The sequence below is a fragment of the Hippocampus bargibanti genome, linkage group LG16, assembly GCF_051943395.1.
Source record: "Hippocampus bargibanti isolate YZ-2025 linkage group LG16, ASM5194339v1, whole genome shotgun sequence".
NCBI lineage: Eukaryota > Metazoa > Chordata > Actinopteri > Syngnathiformes > Syngnathidae > Hippocampus > Hippocampus bargibanti.
The window spans coordinates 7,900,778-7,921,252 of NC_142749.1; the positions used below are offsets into that span (position 1 = coordinate 7,900,778).

A 20,475-nucleotide genomic window follows, 5' to 3' on the forward strand; every position below is an offset into this window, starting at 1 on the left:
TTTTGGTGAGGAAAATTGAACGCATGACATAATCAAAACCCGAGTCAAAGGAAATTTTGATATTTACGAAAAAAACTTTATTTGTGACTTATTAACAAAACACATTACCAGGTTGATGAACTCATTAGAAACACTATTATCACCTTTAACAATAAGCAGGTGTACAAAATTAGTTTATGAACAGATTTGCACTGTCACAGTCGACTAGCATGTGCCACCCAAAATCATACCCAGTGACTGACAAATATTCACTATACACAAGCAGAGAATACATCAACTTGATTTTTTTTACATTTTATCTTTTTGGGGATTTTTTTAATCCTTTTTTTTCAAATGTTTTGTCTTCATTAAGCAAGGAATAGTTATTAGGGGGCGCACACATGAGCTCACAACAGTGTTTGTTTGATCATTTTAAAGGTTAAAACAAGTTTAAGGGTCAAATTTCTTACCAATGTGCATAAAAAAATATTCATAGCGTAACACAAGAGCATCATGTATAAGAGAGCCAATACTACTTTTGCATGATAATAAAAAAGTGATCATTTTAAGGTTTAACCACAAATGGCAGTACCATTTGGATTGTGTTGTGTGTGTGTGGATGTGTATTCAGATTTGTGGTTTCCAATACACATGTCCCAGTGGAACAAAAAAGTATAAGTATATATCGTCTTTTTGTAATACCTCTTTCATTTGCTTATTACATGCAAATACTTAGTGATCTGACAGCACAGAAGTACATCTGACGGACGAGGGTGGGGTGGAGGGGAACTGGGGAGGATTGAGAGTAAAAACGTGAGCATGGGTGGTTTTGAGCATGAGGGCATTGCCTACAGCGACTGGAAATAGGAGTTTCAGAAAAGTAACACGGAGAGAGATGAGACATCCCTAGTTGCATTGCCTTGAGGTCAAACAACACATTTTTTCCCCCATACTCGGTCGGCCAAGATTCCTCAAGTAAGTAAAAAAAAAAGATATACATTAGCAAAATGGGAAAAAATAGCTTATTTGAAGTACCCGAGCAAATCTAAAATAAAAGTTGTATTTGTTTATTTTTGTTTTGTTTATTTTCTGATTAGGTTCAAAATCGTGTTGCCGCGAATTGTAAATACCATCCCCTCCAACTTTTATTACACATCTTCCAGTAACACATTGCAATGGATTAGACACAAGTATTCAACACAACTTCCTCTGATCACATCAAAAGGGGAAATATGTGAATGTTTGACAATAGGTCACAGTGTCCTCCGTTTATGAATATGTAACAACATGACACGACTGTACAGTCCCTACAGGGGGGGAATGACTTTACAGATGTTATTCAGGACAAATGTCGATTCGGGTAGAAGGGAAGAAGGGAAGAAGGGAAGAAGGAAATAGGAAACGAGTAGCGGGCAAGCACGTCCAACAAGCACTGAAGCAGTCGAAGCGGTGGTGATGAGCTTGAAGAACATCTACTTAACATTCAAAGACAGAAGAAGAGGCTTGAAACAAGAAATGTTCCTGTTTTACAGCCTTAGAATATGCCGGTAGTCTCATCATTAAGAATGCCGTTGGTCTTCAGATTTGGATCTCAAAGAAAATGCTGCAGATACAATATTTTTGCATTTTTGTTTATGAAGCACCGTGAAGAAAAAAAGTGTTGTAAATAGTTTATGTTGGGGAGTTTGTGTTTACCCTGACAAAGGTTGTCTCAGATTGAGTGCGATGCTGCACAACTGGATTACACTGCGGCACAAGCGTACAAGAGACAACAACAGAATAGTCAAGCGAACAAGAAAGCTGGAGCAAATGATATCACAAGTCACATAATATTTGTGGAAATTAAAGTATGAGGTTCTAAATTTACATTATGCCAGGTTTTTAAATGACTGGTGTTTATTTTCTTGGTGTACTATTTTGGGTAATGCTCTCTTTTACCTTTTCTTTGTTGTATTTATTTATTTACTTATTTTTATTTATGAGGTTGATTGACCAAACTTGAATTTCATCATTAAATGATGCAGACAATATATATATATTTTAAATGTTATGACTTCAAGATTGCGCCACGAGAGTGACTGCTTTTACAGTAGCCCCTGTAATATTTTTTTCTTGCATGTTCTTCCTTTCATAACTTTTCTGCTGAGAATTGGGAAATTGTCCATTGTGAGACAAATAAAGGTTTTATTACTCTTATTCTTATCCTTTATTGGCTAAAAAGACAGCAGGTGTCAAATTTCCTTACAATGACTTTGACCATTTAGTAAATCGATTTTGGTTTCAGAATTGGGGATTTTTAGTTGACGTTGTAATGCTAAAAGAGGCTTGCTCCCGAATAAATATGTAATAGCGTCATTATGTGCAGTAAACTTCAAACAAGTTGCAAACATTAACCTGGGAAAAAAACTTTATAATGTTGTTGCAACCCAGTGTAGGTCCTTAACCTCGGCAATGTGCTATGTTATCACAACAGATATTTCTTGGTTGATGTTCTTGTCGTCTGGGCCGCCTTGTGCAAGTAATCTCAGTGTCTGCATATCGGTTTTTTCTTGTCATTAGATCTTTTTTGTTTTTAATAGAAAAGATCACCTTTGTTGAATGTCTAAGATGTCTACTTACCACTGATGAACAAAAGTCACATTTTTCAGTTTGGTTTTCACTTCATACTTTTCTAGATGAGCGTGTGGCTCATGACTTCTAAGGCGTCAATACAGGCATTCATTGCTGACAAGTCAGATACAAATCCTTTTCTTCTTTTTATGGCATTTTGATTTTAATTATACAAATTTAGGGCGGGCAATGATGGTTTTCATAACGCCCTCAAAATCCTTCACACCGTACATTGGAATAGAATGAATTTATACCGGTCAAAGTTGAAGGCCAAATGAGCCACGCGAGAGAGGAGCAATTGTTGAGCAGGTTTGCTTTGTGCGGCAAGCCAGGCGCAGCATAATACGCGATTGGCATCTGTACAATGTTAAGTATGCTATGTATTGTAATGCATATACTGCAAGGAGACTCCTTCATTCATATTGATTTTGCTTTTTGGCCCTGTAATCGGGATTGTATCTTCACAGCTTTCATTTGCCCCTCTTTAATCATCCCCGTCATCCTTTCCTTTATCCTTCTTGTCTTTCTTATCCTTCTTCTTCTTTTTCTTCTTCTTGGCTTCCTCCTTCTTACCGAAGCTGATGAAGTCCCCTTTGTTGTCAACGGGGCCGGGGTCATGGCGGATAGAAATGATGGCCGGGGATCCGGGGATGATGAAAGCTTCGGGAGGAATCTCGCCAGGTTTCAGACCCTGCGGTGGGCAGTAGCTTTGTCCGGCTCCGTATCGGAAGTGCCAGCTGTTGCTATTGACACCAGCGCCTACTGGAGGGGAGAGCTCTCCACCACCCTCTCCATCTATACAAATATATACAAAATATTATATGTCAAATCATGTGTACTTAAAAACAATTTGCTTTAAAATCATTTGGATGGTTTGTTTATGTCTAGTACCATTCATCCATCCCACTATCCTGTCATTCACACACATGTATACTGTATTCTGTTCAGCTAATCGCCTTTCCACCTCTCGAAATGTTCCTCCACACGACCCCCCAAATGATGTCACTGCAGACCACAGTGCCATCTGCAAACACGGCGGTCCATGAGGATTCCAGTCTAACCTCATCTGTCAGCAAACCCGTCACTACATCGCTAACAGGAGGGGACTCAAAGCTAACCCCTGATGCAGGCCTAACGCCACCTTGAACTCCGTTGTCACATAAGCAGCACATCTCTTCACTGGTCTGTTCCCACTACGTATTAGAGTGTTCTAAAATACTTATTTTCTAATCTCGGCTGCATCATATACTACTATATAGATTCTCTCCAACTACCCTGTTATAGATGTTCCTTTTTATGTACAAAATAAATAAATAAATAAATGCAATACAACACTTTCTGACCTTCCCAGTACGACTCCACAAAGAAATTTCATCCGACACAATCCAATTGACCTGAATACAAAATAAAATATACCAAACCCTTTCACAGACAGCGGTAACTACAGGCGAGATCTTATCCTGGAACAGGTTACAAGGTGCATGAAAGCATAAATTCATATAGATCAACTCCTAAGTTTGACATAAAAAGTGTATGGACAAGTCATAACTTTGTAATAATTTCATTTCTGACTTCCTGTTACTACCGGTTTTCTATTCTATTTCCATTCAAACAACCCCATCTACTGTATAGGACTGGCATATTAACATATGGCCTACTGGAACCCATGAGTGACACAGAGTATAACGGTAGCATTTGACATACAAGGAATATTACCGTATTTTCTGGTGTGTAAGGTGCACCCCCAATGAATAGCGTATTTGCAACCTGTTTCCATATATAAGGTGCACCGGACTCTAAGGTGCACAATGAATAAAGTTTTCTAGATATATAATATATAAATGGTTTGCAAATATTAGAATCGGAATCAAAAAGCCTTTAAAAATTCCACAATAGGGAAATTTGCATATAAGGCACACCACAGCATAAGGCGCAACAATAGACGCTGGGTTTACACACTACTTCTTCTACGAGGGAAGTGGAGTCAGTGGCTGCTCACAGTAGTTGCGACGCCTGTTGTGACTCAATATTACTTCACATATGTGGCACACCTGTGTATCAGGCGCAGGGTCATCTTTTGAACAACATCAAGGCTTTTGGGTGCGCCTTATACACCGGAAAATATGGTGCACCTTTGTTGATATAAAATGTTCCATCCACTCCAAAATTTTGTGTTTGTGAATAGTGACAACAATTATTGAGCAAAACAAATAGCATTGGAAGAAAGCAGACAAGGTCCTGATATTGCAAGCTATCTTTTGCATAAAATAATGTTATTTTCATGGTATGTAGCATCCATCTCTGCATTAAAAAAACAACACAACCGATCAAACGATGAGAATCGGATACAGCTGTAACAGAAACCGAGCCAAAACGCAACCAATCATATCGAGTGAAAATGAGCTAGATGGTGAGGTAAAAAGGTCACAAAAGTATAAATGAAAAAAAAAAGTCAGGGAGTGTTAGATGAGATCCACTGAGATGTAGACAGCGAGAAGCAAAGCAGCAATGGAAGATGAGGGTGGGGGGAGGCAGTGCAGACACGGTGCTCTTCAGGCCCACACCAGTTCTCTCTATGCTCTGACCTACTTTCCGGCAGGATTTTATTTAGATCAAACAAGGCCTTGCCAAAAGATTCTTTTTGATTTTTCTTTGTAGGCTATTTATGACATTACTGGAATGCTGAAATTGTTTCAACTACTCTCCCCCTGGGAAATAAGATGTTACGCGCAGTCTGGTACAAATCTTGGCCCATATTTTAAACGAGTTCATCAAGTCAATTACATTCATGCACCTGTACGGGCCCCCGACGTTGACACATCGTTGACCAGTTCCAAAAAGCATCTTAACAAGAGTGAATGTGCCAATTTAGAGTAGCGCAACACACCATTTACGGAAACATTTTTTTTTGTTAATATTTAGTGGGAAAAACAGTGGCCGTTATGAAAACTAAAACAAATTGGACTGGCTTTTTATTGTAATTGTAAATTTAGTACAGTATCAGGATACTGGTTGCTAGCTTTTTTTCAGTACATTTGCACCTAAAAGCTAGCAACCACTCATTTGACGACAATGAGGTTAAAATCTTAGCGAAAGAACATAGATGGTTTGAAAGGGGGGTAAAAGAGGCGATTCTTATAAAACAACAAAATCCTTCATTAAACCGGTCTGGTGGGGTGAGGTTCAATTTGGATCGTTCATACAATAGCCTGCTCAGGCAAAACAGGTTAGGCAACTTTCGCAATGCTGATGAGGGTCGTTATGCTGATGAGGTGATACCGGGGGGAGTGGGGGTAATAGGCCAGTCGTTAGTCAGGAATGTAGGAACAATCAGTGGGGCCACAGGGAGGGGTCCCGCGCCCCCCCCAACCTGAGAGTAGGGACCTATCATAGCTGTGTCCGGCGCCACCAGGTCTGGACATTAGGGATATATAAATGGGGCCGATACGACCAGTCAGACTTTAGTTCGCTGACGAAGCCTCTTGGATAGGAGGCGAAACGTCCGAAACCTTCACTTTTGTACAGATGACGGCTGAAGAAACCTTCTCATCGATGAAAAGAAAATGTATGACCATTGAAGAGAAACTTTAGTACAACGTACTAAAATGACGAGCAACTAAGTTAATTACTCCATGTAAATGAGCTTGTTAATGATACGTCAGTGTCAGATTAGAGGATTTTATCTCCCCATTAGTCGAGTGAGTCCCATAATATTGTAAGGCTCTTCTGTTTTTTTTGAGGATTATGACATTTGGCGGTATGCATTTAATCCATCTGTTAATCCGCGGAAGCGCTTGAAAAATTGGAGGTCTTGTTCGACTGCCATTCAGTGGACAGTGAAGAGAAATTTTTAAACCCTGACAATTGCCACAGTGAAAACAGAACCATGAAACATTCAAGACTATATTCGCTTCAAAGATAAACAAATAAGACATCTATTCTATTTTACTTTTAGACACATAATGGATTACAGGGAGTGAAGTTCTTAAGTGAGTTCTGTTGCATGACAACATTTTACTCGCACGAACAACCCACGCAAAGCTGCAATTCAGCTTTCCTCGGATGTGCCTACTGCAGCATTTGATATTCCAATGCTGGCAAAATGTCAAGTGGCTGAGTTTAATCAAGTGAATGTTGTCCGAGTGTCTTGAGACGTTTCCGTGCTTCCGGATGTGGCTCTGACAAGCCAGAATCCAGGCACAGGTATCAATTAGAGATATCACCCATAAAAACGGAGTATTTGTAATTCTGCTCCTGTTTCATATTTGCCTGTATTCAACAGATAATGTATATCGGAAATGGATGAATGCGAAGGTGCGGCTAAACCGAGCTGCACCAGTCCTTGAGGTGGTTGCCATGACACCTGCTGCTGATAAGTGTCAGATTGAAACCACACATTGTAACCTCATGTCCTACATTTGAAGCAGGCACAGTTTCCTACCCAGGCAATCAGACTTTTCTGTTCACAAAAAAAAAAATACTGACACTACACGGCATGGATGTTACAAAGATCACGTTCATCCACAACATGGTGTCACATCAGACACGTTTAGCATTTTCTCCAATATTCTCTATTTTCCTTCCTTCTAACTCTCCTTGTCACCACTCTATTCTCCTCCTTTTTGTTGTCTAATTCTTCCATTCAGAGGTATGGTCGGTTGCCATGGGAACAGCCTTCACCCACTCCCCACTGATGGAGGGTGCGGCTGCTGCAGCAATCTCTCCGTTAGACAGTGTTGCCGGGCAACAAGTCACATGATGTTCCCTAGCAACAACATTACTGCAGGAACTTGCCAATCCTCTTAACCTTTCTCATTCTCCATCCCAACAGCACCCCAAACCTGCCCCCCCCCCACGCTTCTTTTGTACCTCTTCTTAGCTCTTTCGCTCCTAAATTACTTCCACTATTAAGAGGTCTGTTTTTTTTCTTCCCTCACCGCAGACTCATATCACTGATAATAGCTTTTGTCATCATCTTCATGGCATGAGACAAATCTCTCCTCTTTTGGGCCAATTACATAAACACCATTTTGAGGAGCTGCAATTAAAATTCATCACACCATGTTGGGCAAATTCATCAAAACAAAACCAAAAAATGAATAAACGTTTTCTCTTGAGGCATACGACAAAGGATCAACCTGCGTGGATATGCTTCCTTATTGAAATAACCACAAAAATTGTCTTCTATTCTGTAAATCAACACAGAATATGCAATTGTATTTCTCATTTATCCATTACATTATTTTAGACATAAATATGCCATTAGTGAGCTATGTCATGTCATATTTTACCACTGATTTACTAATTGTGACCAAATGTATCACAGTAGAGGCTCTGCCTATGCTCGAATTCCAAATATCAGACAGAAAATCAATGTGCAATTGGCCAAAGGATGGAATGAAACATATAACAATGAGCAAAAAAGCTGAAAAAAATCTCTTTTGAGCCAACGAAATCTGTTTCTCACTCATTAGCGCTTAGCCAGTGTGTGTAAATAATGAAGCACAGGTCACCTTTGAGGTCAGCACTATTTACATTGCTTGTGTTGCCACAGATGTTCAACTTTACCACCCACACAGAGCAAATCATTTCCCATTTGGATTAAAAAAAGATGGGGGTGGGATAAGGGGCGTAAAAACATCTGTGTCAGTCTGCAAACCCCCATGCAGCAGTTGATAATGTGTTGCAGTCTCTCGGGTTTTGGTCTGCTCAGTTTACCCATGAACACACATGTGATATCATGAAGATGATAGCAGGCTATTTATTTTTTCTAATTCACTACTACGACTCGCCTGTTTGCTATTTGTTAAATTTTAATTCATTGTATTATTTTTAGTACAAGTACTGTAATTTCCCGTTTATAAGGCGCACCAGACTATAAGGCGCACCTTCAATGAATGACATGTTTAAAAAGGGTTTCCATATCAAAGGCACACCACATTATAAGGTGCTACAGTAGAGGCTGGGGTTTTGTTTTATATATCCCAGCATGGACCGCGTACTACTTCTACATGGGGAAAAGGAGTCGGTGGCTGCTAACAGTTGTTGCGAGACTTGGTGTGGCTCAATATACATCAGTGTTTGAAATAACGTCTGCCCGGAGGCCCGTTACGTTGGGCGTACATCTTTCAAAACCTCTCGGCCCTGGTGGCAAAAAACTTCTTCAAGAAAAAAAAAAAACATTATTTTCAAAACAAATGTTTGTTTTATTCAATAAAGCAAAAGCTACAAGCGTCTATGTAAGCTCTCAGTCGTACAGGAGTGGTCCATCGATGAAAAGGTTTCTTCAGCCGTCATCTGTACTTTTTTGAAGGTGTCGGACCTTTCGCTTCTTATCCAAGAAACTTCGTCAGCAAACTAAAGTATTACTGGTAGTTTGGGCCCTATATATATATATATCCCTACTGTCCAGACATGGCGGTGCCGGACTCTGCTATGATAGGTCCCTTCTCTCAGGTTGGGGGGGAGCAGAGGACTACCCACTGCAGCTGCTCCACTGATAGTATGTCGTTCTGACTAACGGCTGGCCTGATTGCCCCATTTCTACCGGTATCACCTCATCAGTATTACTAATACTATATTGCCTAAGCAGGCTATTGTATGAACGATCCACATTGAACCTCACCCCACCAAACCGGTTTAATGAAGGATTTAGTTGTTTTATGAAAATGGCTTCTTTTACTCCCCTTTCAAACCATCTATGTTCTTTCACTAAGATTTTAACCTCATTGTCGTCAAATGAGTGGTTGCTAGCTTTTAGGTGCATATGTACTGCCGATTGAGGCCCACTAGTATTATCCCTGCGATGTTGATAGTCTTTTTTGAGAATTTGTTTAGTCTCCCCAATGTACCGCTCTTTACAATTTTCATTCTTACAATGTATTGAATAAACTACATTACTTTGTTTTTCATCTGGCAGCCTCTCTTTTGGATGCACTAATTTTTGCCTTAAAGTGTTTATCGGTGTGAAATAAGTAGGAATTTTGTGTTGTCAACGGACTCTAGGGCTAAACTAATACCAACAAGCGTTGAAGGTAGAGAAAAGGAGTCAAAACATATCAAGAGAGCACTCACAAACTGTGGGTACCCTCAGTGGTCATTTAACAAATGTCAGAAAGAAAGAATAGGGAATGAAACCAAAAATTCCGAAGATACAAAAAGGAGAGGAGTAGCAGTACCTTACATTGCAGGAGTTTCTGAAAAACTACAGAGTCCTTTGGACAGTAGGGATATATATAGGGCCTAAACTACCAGTAAGACTTTAGTTTGCTGACAAAGTTTCTTGGATAAGAAGCGAAACATCCGACACCTTCAAAAAAGTACAGATGACGGCTGAAGAACCCTTTTCATCAAAAGCTACAAGCAAACCGCTCCAAGCCACGTGCACTCCTCTTTCTAAGCTTTCAAAACTTTCAAGTAAAATTTTCAGTCACAGTATAGTCCGAAGCACGGAAAAGGCTTCTGATTAGCTGCCGTGCCGAGTATGCAAACTGCCAAACGAACGGGGTGTCCGCTAACTTTTTGTCATGAGTTTCAGACACTGTTTACATATAAGCCGCATTGAAGTATAAGGCGCAGAAAGAAACCAAAGGCTTTTGGGTGCGCCTTATACACCAGATAATACCGTACTACTAATTCGCAACACTGAAAATATGTACAAATGACAAACTCCAATGGCCTACTAATTTTTTTAAACAAACTCCATAACCAGAATGCATGGATGAGAAATTCATTATAAAGCTGGTTGCAGAAATAATGATTTTATGGAAACGTCTATGGAAATTGTTGAGGCAAAACAATTATAAAACAACTGACTTGACATGCCATAGAGCACTAGGATTTGCAGTATATTATAGTATAAACTAAGTATAAACCTGATTCCAATGAAATTGTGACTGACACTTGTTTTTGGCAAATAATCATTAATTTTGTATTTTACATGTGTAACACATTCGAATCTTCTATCTTCATTTGAATCAGATTTGTGTATATAACAGACGTAGATTCTCTTAAAAGGTTGCACCCAATTGGGTCTTTCAATCCAATCCATCAATTTGTTAAATTCATCCAACCATTTATCTCAACAATTAACTTGATTAAGAAGAGTGAATTAGTTCATGTTTATTCAGTTTTGGGTCAGCTCTAGTCAAGCGAAAGTCATTTGTTTCCCATGCAAAAGTTATGAGGAGTTTCCTGTGATTACTCTGCAAAATGACACTTTCTTATGGTCTTCCTTACCTGCAGCACTGGACACAGTGGGCCAGTTTTGGACTAGCATACCCTGGGCTCCCTGCATTACAGAGGCCTCCTCCATGTGGACGGAACTGTAAAGCACAACACAATAACTGAGAGGCATGCAATAAAGAAGAGCTATTAACAATGTATTCATAGAATTGAGTCCTGCATATTCATCCAACCATCTGTAACATACTGTATCTGAAAACAGAGTCAAATTGTTGGTGGCCATGAGCCTGAACAATACAATGAACCCTTTCAGGGTTCATGGACCCTGTAAAATGATGGCATGATTAGCTGTCTACTGAAGTAACCATTGTCCTCGAAAGGGCTTAACTATTACAGTGTCCAAATTCAGTGACTGCCTTTTTATTATTAACTTGTGATATAGGGCATTGGCATGCATGATTTTATTAAAACAGACAGTCAAATTGTTGGTGGCCATGAGGCTGAACCAAACAATGTAGCATGTTTCAAGGCATTTTTGCTGTTATAATTATCGCTACTGATGACCATGATGAGACAACCAAAAAGGCTAGATGCCTTCTTGCTCCACTATATGGGAAAACTGCTGGGATACAGTATTAATTCACTCATAATTGCCAGACTTTGGGCATTGCTGTTTGGTCTGCTTCTTTCAGTGACTCTTCCTGGGCAACGGTTGAGGGAAAGTACAGAGCAACTGCCTCATAGCCAAATATTTCTAGCAGCAAAACATTGCAGTACATTAGCGTAATCAATTCAGTGTTATTAGCAGTAGCTTACACATTTATCAGTGGCAGTGTTACCATATTTTCCGGTGGACAAGGCACACGTCCAATGAATAGTGTATTTTCTTACTTTTTCCATATACAGTAAAGTGGCGTTATATCGATATCGGTTATATCGATAGTACTGCTTATTACGATACTATTTCTATGAACGCAAGGAGAAAATTTACATGCCGCAGGATCGGATATATCGATAGTCTGGTTATATCGATATTTTTTCAGACTCCCGAGAATATCGATATGAGACTTTACTGTATAAGGCGCACCTTCAATGAATGAAAAAAGTTTTCCAAATATATTAGATAAATGTATATAAATTTCCCAAATATAAATCACACCACATCATAAGGCATTACAGTAGTGGCTAGGGTTAAGCATGAGTTCTTCTAAGGAAAATTGAGTCAGTGGCTTCTGACAGTTGTTGGGAAACCTGGTTTAAGTCAACATTACTTCACATATAAGGTGCACCGTCATATAAGGCGCAGGGTCATCTTCTGAAGAAAAATAAGGCTTTTGGGTGCGCCTTATACACCGGACAATACAGTACATTATATTGAGAATTTAGGAAGATGTTTTTAAACTAGCGAATTGGATCTCAAATCTAGACCATACAAAATCACCCACAACAAATAAGAAAAATCAATTGTGTTCTTGAAAACTCACACGGCATCATGTGGTCTGCATCCTCATCATCATCCAGACTGACAGTTTGCCTTTCACAATGACACAATTAGCTACGTTATCAGAAAAGTAGCCTGACGCTTCCAGGGTCATCTTCAATGCAGTCTATCCTTTCAAGTGCAACAATTTCATTTGATGTTCCCACTCAGTAGTGTAATGAATATTTTGTACGTGCTAAAAAATTGCGTTACTTTGGCAATGTATGGCACCAATAAAACGGATGTGTTGTCCTCCCTCCCAAATGATTATTCCAGAAATGTGGGTCAGTGAAGTTGTTGCCCCATGCAAAATGCGTAGAGTCAAACATTACAGGATGCCTGTTTTGGGGTTAAGTGTTAATGAGAGCATCTCTCCTGTCCATGAACATTACAGGCTATGACATCTTGGAGACGGTGGCGGTAAATTGCAGTGATGGTTTGTGTTAATCCACATCATGTTAGCGTCACTGGTGACATGATGCACATTAGGATACTTTCACGCTATAGAAATTAACACTAATTTCCAATTAAAGTAAACTTGAATGGAGCCGAGTGTGCAAAAAGAGCAGTCAGCATTGTCAGCATGAAATTATGAAAATTTAGTCCAAAGGAAAGGCATGCGGAACGAAAAAAAAACCTAATTAGTCTGAGGTTCTAGTTGTCCTCGAATCACATTAGCGCAGCGTTTGATTACATATATCTTTGCATCTTTTTGTAGCATGATCATTACAAAATTCAAGGGCCAGACGAGGATGAAAACAACTCGAACTATATTCACAAATGCTTTGGTTCGTTGATAATGAGATCCGTGTTCCCATGAAAATTCCTTCATTACCCAGACAAAGATGGGAAATGTTCTGTTCTGTATTCAGATCTTATATAAACTCATAACTAATTTTAAAGGACAACCGACACCATTTTTTTGTTTCCTAACTGACATCAGAAATACGTTCATCTAAATACCCAAAACATGCAGGCTGTTATTTTCAGTCCCAAAACTGCCACAAAATAGCTCGGAACTGGGCACTCAGAAAGTCCCGCCCCCTTGTTCGTGACGTCACCATTGGTCATACACTGCCTTGCTCCAGAATCAAAAAAATGGCTTCAGAGAAGATGTGTTCTTGTTACTCATTCAGTTAAGACTTTGATTCAAATAGTTCTGAAGAGGAAAATAAATGCATAAATGTTTGCAATCGATTAAAGAAGTCCTTCCATATCAATTCGAGCCGTCTGGACTCCAATGTAGCGCCAAGAAGATGCACAAGATGGCGCACAAACTACGTTGGAAATGGGCTGACTTGTCCGCTGGGAATTTGTGTAAACTTACACCTTCTTTATGCGTGTTACCGCAATTGGCTCCGACACACAACGATTCACCAATACATTATTTATGTAGTTTTCCTTCTAATTTCGCGATCAACACGGTGTTTTCAGATGAAAAAAAGTACCCAAAATGCATTGTGTGTCGCTTTCTCAGTCACGGGCGTTCCCTCCGTGGCGTCACTTAGGGGATCGTCATCAACTCTAAAACAAGACTTCGTGAATATTCAGCGCAAGTCTTACAACGTAAAATATAGCTATATGAAGTGGAAGCTTTGTAAAATGTGCTCAGTAGAAGTCATTTACAAATTATGGACACATCTTGTCCGGAAGTGTCGGTTGTCCTTTAAAAACTTGTTTCATGGAAAATATTTTGAAATAATGACACTTTGGTATTTTGATGATGCTGCATTCTATTCCATTTCTTAAAATCCACTTGTACTTTGTATTTAATGAACCTCGTGTTGTGATTTGTGGAAGTTGAAAAGCATAATTTAAAAGAAAAAAATATTGCATGCAAGCACATTTTATAAAAAACAGTCATTTTATAAATCTTGAATATTGTGTCAATTATTCAGCACACTAAAAAAACAATTCACATAGTATGCATTTAGGGGAACACGCTGTTCTGTTCCAGCACACATTGTACCCGTGTGCAAACTAAGGTTTCACAAATCAGTGGTACTTTTTATAAGCTACATTTTCATATCTGAACTTCCTGAACCTGAATTAAGAAAATTCCATGAGATGTATCTTTGAATAAATGTTCAAAATTGTCTTAAGTTAACGTATTTCCGGACTATGAGGCACACCAATGAATGACATGTTTTTTAAACTTTTCCTTATATACGATGCACAACATTATAGGGGGCACAACAGTCCCATTTAAAAACCCTTTCTATATATAAAGCATACTGGATTATAAGGCTTATGGTCATCTTTTGAAAATAAGGTTTCTAGATGTGCCTTATAGTGCGGAAAATATGGCATATTTACTTCCTTTAGGTGGAACGCCCAAGTGTCCAAATAATTCCGATAGAGTGTTACAAAGTGGAACTGCAGTCCGAAATGTCCCATGCTGTCTGTGTTTACAACTCCACACCTCCAGAAAAAAAGGGTAGAAATAAACACAGTGCTTGCAGGGTAGTTTTATGTGCAGACACTGACGTGGACGTTCATCAGCTAATCTGCAATAAGGTCATAACTCATTTGTGCTTCCTGCTTAAAGGCTAGAACTGGGGGATGTGATGCTCAGAATGTCAATGGCCTATATATTGTTACACTGCAGAGAAGATTCACTGAATTCACTGATGAGAGATGCCTTCAAGGAGTTAGAGGGCTTTTGGGTTAAAGGAGATGCTGTGGGTCAAATATTTCATCTCGACGGTGGCGGATTCCGGTACGAGGCGTTATAATGTAAATCTGGTTTTGGATGACTGTTTGTTGTTATGTTGGAGTTTACAGAGAGATGACATACACGTGTAAACAGCCTAAGCTGCTTATGTTGTTTTTTTTTTATTCAAACCATAAGTGGAGGAAGACATGACAAAAAGGAGTACAAATCAGCTTCTTATATAAGGTGACTCTAAAAGTTGCAAAACAGTGACTTACCTCTGCACACCAGCCCTCAAAGACGCAGAATATCGCCAGTCAGCGTTCGGGGCTTTTGGCTGAGCGTGCAAGAGGGACATGGGGAGGGAGATAACACCAAAGGGAGTTTAGTTCAATCTCATACAGTGCAGAGCGAGGCTGGGCTAGTGCCTCATCAATTAATAATGATACGCATCCCTGCTCTGGAGGTGATCAGAGCACGCAGACTCATACACACTCACACCCGCACATATATATTGATATAAACCGGAGCACAGATGCTAAATGACACGCACGTCCTAATTGAGTTTAGTTATTGACTTTTGGATTTTTCATTTTTGCCTCCAAAGTCCTGGAAATGCAGGGTGACAAACATGTTCTGGTATTTCTGGTTCATGAGTATGTAATATTCCAAGCAGACTTGTGGTAAATTATTGGCCATAAAAATAGCATGCAAGAGTCATAAGAGTGCTTTGAGAATCTATTCTGTTATACAATTACCGGTATGTCTCACAACCTACACACTGTAAAAGCAGAATGTAGACCCTTGAATACATTAACGTAGATAAAATGATTCTTTTTCTGTATACTTGAAGTAAAGGTGTTGTCAAATGAGCTAGGTGAGATCTATTCCTGACGCACACAATTAAACAGGGCTTCATAGTTTTTCCTTAATTTACAAAAATATATCATGTGAATGTATCTTCTGTAAAAGCCACATACAGTTTGAGACAACTATCCCTTTAAGTTCCGTGAAGACTAGTTTAATGTGTTTAATGAGAATCTTTATTCACGGACATTAATTTTCTTTGGCCCTTTGATAGGAATTTTCAGTGTAAGTAACTGTACTACTGCACATACTCATGCCTGAATGGCACTACTAAACTTGTTTCGGGTCAACACATCATGGGGGTTGTGACATTGTACCTCAAAAACACCTTGGTTTGCGATATAACTCCTCAGGCAGTCGCAAGTGTCCCAGATAAAGACAGCAACATGTTCTGTGGCTACAATTCATAAGGGAATCTTTTTGTGCTCATAGACACCGCCTCTGTGCCTAAACCTGATTTGCAGGGCTGAGCAACGGAGGCTGTAGGTTAATCAAATTTCCTTTGCTACACTTGACTCAGTGAAACATTTCCTCAACATGTCACAGCTGGTAAGGAAATGGAATTGGATCACCACTTTAGAGATATTCTTAAGAATAATAGCCTCAACTTCCAAACCTACCCAAAATGGGAACTGCGTTATATGTCAATTTTATACATTACTGTCTTTGAGAATGGTTTATGTTCAATTTGATTGACTTACATCACAAACATTGAGTCCATTTTCTTTAACCCATTTGATGTCTATTGAAGGAGTTTTTTATCTCCAAATTGAATCACTAAAGTATTTTTTCAATGAAAAAAGAATCTCAAAAGTTACCTGATTTCATAATCATTACATTGCTAATTGAGAATTATATCCTAAATGCAAATTAGTCAAACTGCGAGACAGGATAATAATTTTGCTTGACAGCATGTCTTGTCGCAGGCCAAACTTTGACCGAGCCTGCGTGAATCCAACTTGAAAATCTCATTCACATGCACACTTAGTTCAAGCCCACTTGGTCTGCTATCGAGAGCGAAGAGGTAAAGGCAACATGAGCCCCTCCGAGAGTGGATGTGATGACAACCTCAAATGGAGACACAAATCTCGCAATCATCAGAAATCACACAGGGATGTAGAAAAGCGTCACGGCTGATGTTAATGAAGTGTGAGTGCTGAGCTGGGCTAGGCTGAGAGACTGCACAGTATAAGGGGAGAGAATTGAACCAAAGCGAACAAAGCTATGCATCAATTCAGTTGTTAGCTTCTGTGCCGGAGGGGAGCAATAGGAATGTGTCTCCAATGGGGACATAAATAGTACCTGAATTAAAATAACTCATAAGAGCATCTTTACCAATCATAAACGGTTCTACCTTTAGCTGGACTAAAGTAAAGGAAGTACTTTGAGGTTGTCATGAATCTGCAAGTTCATAGCTGCAGACATACCTCTGGGCATATTTGAAGTGATGCATCCGGCATGCTCAGCCTTCGTACAAAACCGCTTCCACTTGTGAAGAAACGATCAGCACCGCTGCCCCAGGTGCCACTGATGGGCCTTCCTGTATTGTAGAACATGAAGGTGTCACTGCCAGAGGTGGCCGTCAAGCAGGTCTTGTAGCAGTACGTCTTTGTTAGCGAGCCATTTCCACGCACTTCAATGTAGTGGGGCTCAACTTTAAGGTCTCTCCGAAGTACGACATTGTTATTTGGTTGCCCCGGTGCTCCACTGACAACCCCACCTCCGCCAGCGCTCACACTACTGTTCCCACCATCTGGAGGGGGTTTCTGAGAGCCACAACAAGGGGAGCAGGAGCCGGGTTGTGTGCAATAGGCATGGCATCGGACAATGGCCAACACCACCACAGTGACCAGGAAAACAAAGGTGGTGGCACTCAGAGCGACAATCAAGTAGAGGGTTACGTTGGAGAAAAGGAGTGTACTGTGAGGTCTAATGATCCTCTTGGGGTCCGGGACAACTTTGGGTGGCACCTCCATGACAGCCACGTTGATGGTGGCAGTGGATGAGAGTGCAGGCTGCCCGTGGTCTTTCACCAAGACCGTTAGAGTAAAGGAGGTGGAGTTATCCTCCAGGATCCTACGAGTGGTCCTGATCTCACCCGTGTGTTCATGCACCTTGAACAAGTCCAGGTCGGTCGCGGTGTCCAGCATGTACACCAGCCAGGCGTTTGGACCAGCGTCTGCGTCGTAAGCTACCACTTTTGTCACCAAAGTACCGGGATCTGCGTTCTTTTGAACCGTCTCCAAGGATCGTGTGCCATTACCCGGAGGGTTGACAATGAGTGGCGCATGGTCATTCTGATCCATGATGTAGATGTAGACGGTGGCGACGCGACTAAGCGGTGGAATGCCCCCATCTTGGGCTTTGACCTGGAAGTGAAACTCTCGAAGTGACTCATAGTCGAAGGCTCGCAGGGCATAAGCCTCGCCAGTATCGGTCTTCACAGACACATAAGACGTGACGGGGATGCCATGGTTATTGTCATTGAGCACGGTGTAGGTGATGCGTGCGTTTTCCTTGATGTCTGCGTCTTGAGCTTTCACAGTACACAAAGAGGCCCCGTGGGCGTTGTTCTCTGTCACATAGACTGTATATGACGTCTGCTCAAATCGTGGCGGGTTGTCATTGACGTCAGCCACGTCGACCTGGATGGTCTTCTGAGAGGAAAGAGGGGGATTTCCTCCATCTGTGGCACTCAGAGTTACATTGTAGGCATCGGTGGTCTCACGGTCCAAGAAGGCTGAGGTAACCAGGGTGTAGTAGTTTCTGAAGGATTTGATCTTGAAAGGAAGGCCTGCCGGGATCTCCAAAGTCACATGCTTGTTGGTGCCGGAATCTCGATCGGTGACACTAATGAGGGCAACGACTGTGTCGGCTCGGGCGTCTTCCCTCACGGGGCTTGACAGGGATGACAACACAATCTGAGGGACATTGTCATTCACGTCCACCACTTCGACCACCACCTTGCAGTGTGCTGCCACCGCTCCGGGGCCCTTGTCCATTGCTTGGATGTACATTTCATACGAGTTGGTCTCTTCATAGTCCACATTGCTGCTTACGCTTATTTCTCCTGTGTTTGTGTCCATGCTGAACATCTGCCTCACTCTCTCAGGGGTGTAGCTGCTGAAAGAGTAATACACCTCCCCATTGGTGCCTTCGTCCAAATCGGTAGCATTCAGTTTGATCACCAGGGTGTTTTTGGGAGAATTCTCCAATAGCTTCACCTTGTACACGGAGTTGGCAAACATAGGGACGTTGTCATTAGAGTCCAGTACTCGCACATTAATGATAGCCGTGCCTGTTTTCTCAGGTGTCCCACCATCAACAGCACTTAGAATTAACTGGTGGTAAGGCGTTTGCTCTCGATCGAGGGGCTTCTTGAGCACAAGCTCGATGTGCTTTGTATTTAAGGAGGGCTTGTTGGATACCAGCGCAAAATGGTCATTTGTGCTCAGCTGATATATCCTAACTGAATTGGAACCAATGTCCTGATCTTGGGCATTTTCAATCGGATACCGAGAGCCCGGTAATGCCGATTCTGTGATCTCAACTTGATACTCATCCCGAGGGAACTGTGGTGCATTATCATTGACATCCACAACCTCCACCACAATATGGTGCACCTCCGTCGGATTTTCGACCAGGACCTCCAAATTGATGAGGCAGCTGTTAGATAAATCACACAGCGCCTCCCTGTCGATCCTTTCATTAACAAGCAATTTGCCGTTTTTAGGGTTGACAATCACGTAGCGTTTACTGCTGCTGCTGGAGGTTACCTTGATTTTTCGGCTGGCCAGCGTTCGAATATCCAGCCCCAAGTCATGCGCCAGATCACCGACCATTGCCCCATTTTCCAGTTCTTCCGTTACAGAATAACGCAATTGTCCAAACGAAAGGCCACAACATAAGGAAAATATCACAAAATAATAAAAAGGCACATTGCTCCCTTGCCGGTTGCGTATCCCCGCAACAGCCATTGCAAACTCATAGGATCCGTGGACGGATTACACGCAGCCTTCCACCTTTTTATCTTGCAGTACCACGCGTCCCAGCACCTCATTAAGGTGGGCTAAAATGACCCCAGCTGAATGAAATGCAAGTCGCTCATCCATTGTTGGGCCCGGCGGTGGCAAATCCTCTCCAGCTCACCCATATTTCCTTTGTCCGTGATGCGCTTTTCTTCGCCTCCAATGCGCGCTGCTGACGGGTGTGTTTCCTCGCCACTGGAGCTGCGAGGTCCGTCAAACCAGTCACAATGTCCCGTTCTACCCTTTCGAAATAAAATTATGGAGTTACAAGACGTATTTGTGGAAAATGCAAGTATTGTTCTATCAAAACAGTTTGTGCGTTTAATTTAGAGAGTTTGTCTGATATTTGTAACATCAACGTATATTTACAACGTCCACATTCAGGGTGAAATATAGCCCTCTAGTTTTATTTTGAAACTATAAAACGGAATACAGCACGGTGATTACAGAATTTGGCATTCGCAATGCTTCATCCCACCCTTGAGCCACTCAGACGACGGTCCCCCCTCCACCACCGATCTCTCTCTTCTCAAAGAACCAATGTCGCGGTTGCCTTGTACACGTCCAATCATTGAAGCTACTACAAAATAAGGCGTGGGTGGCATTGCGGCTACATTAATGACAATTATCATTAGTCCTTATTACAAATAATAGACAAATCATGTCTTGTGCAA

General features: G+C 41.0%; 1 protein-coding gene across 1 annotated transcript; it reads right to left on the minus strand.

The window, feature by feature from the left end:
- Positions 1-60: 60 nt before the first annotated feature.
- On the minus strand, positions 61-19,999 carry pcdh1a10 (protocadherin 1 alpha 10). The gene is made up of 4 exons (XM_089017361.1): positions 17,201-19,999; positions 15,185-15,243; positions 10,828-10,913; positions 61-3,384 (listed from the first exon to the last, which is right to left on the minus strand). Exons 1-4 carry the CDS (start codon positions 19,748-19,750, stop codon positions 3,074-3,076), a joined length of 3,006 nt encoding a protein of 1,001 aa, XP_088873487.1. The 5' UTR covers positions 19,751-19,999; the 3' UTR covers positions 61-3,073.
- Positions 20,000-20,475: the final 476 nt, after the last annotated feature.

Coding starts and splice junctions, on each gene's coding strand:
- pcdh1a10 (XM_089017361.1), bottom strand. CDS start 19,750: ATGGCTGTTGCGGGGATACGCAACCGGCAAGGGAGCAATGTGCCTTTT. Junction 15,244..17,200: donor CACTTCAAATATGCCCAGAG/GTATGTCTGCAG, acceptor TTGCACGCTCAG/CCAAAAGCCCCGAACGCTGA. Junction 3,385..10,827: donor CACTGTGTCCAGTGCTGCAG/GTAAGGAAGACC, acceptor ATATTTGTATAG/ATGGAGAGGGTGGTGGAGAG.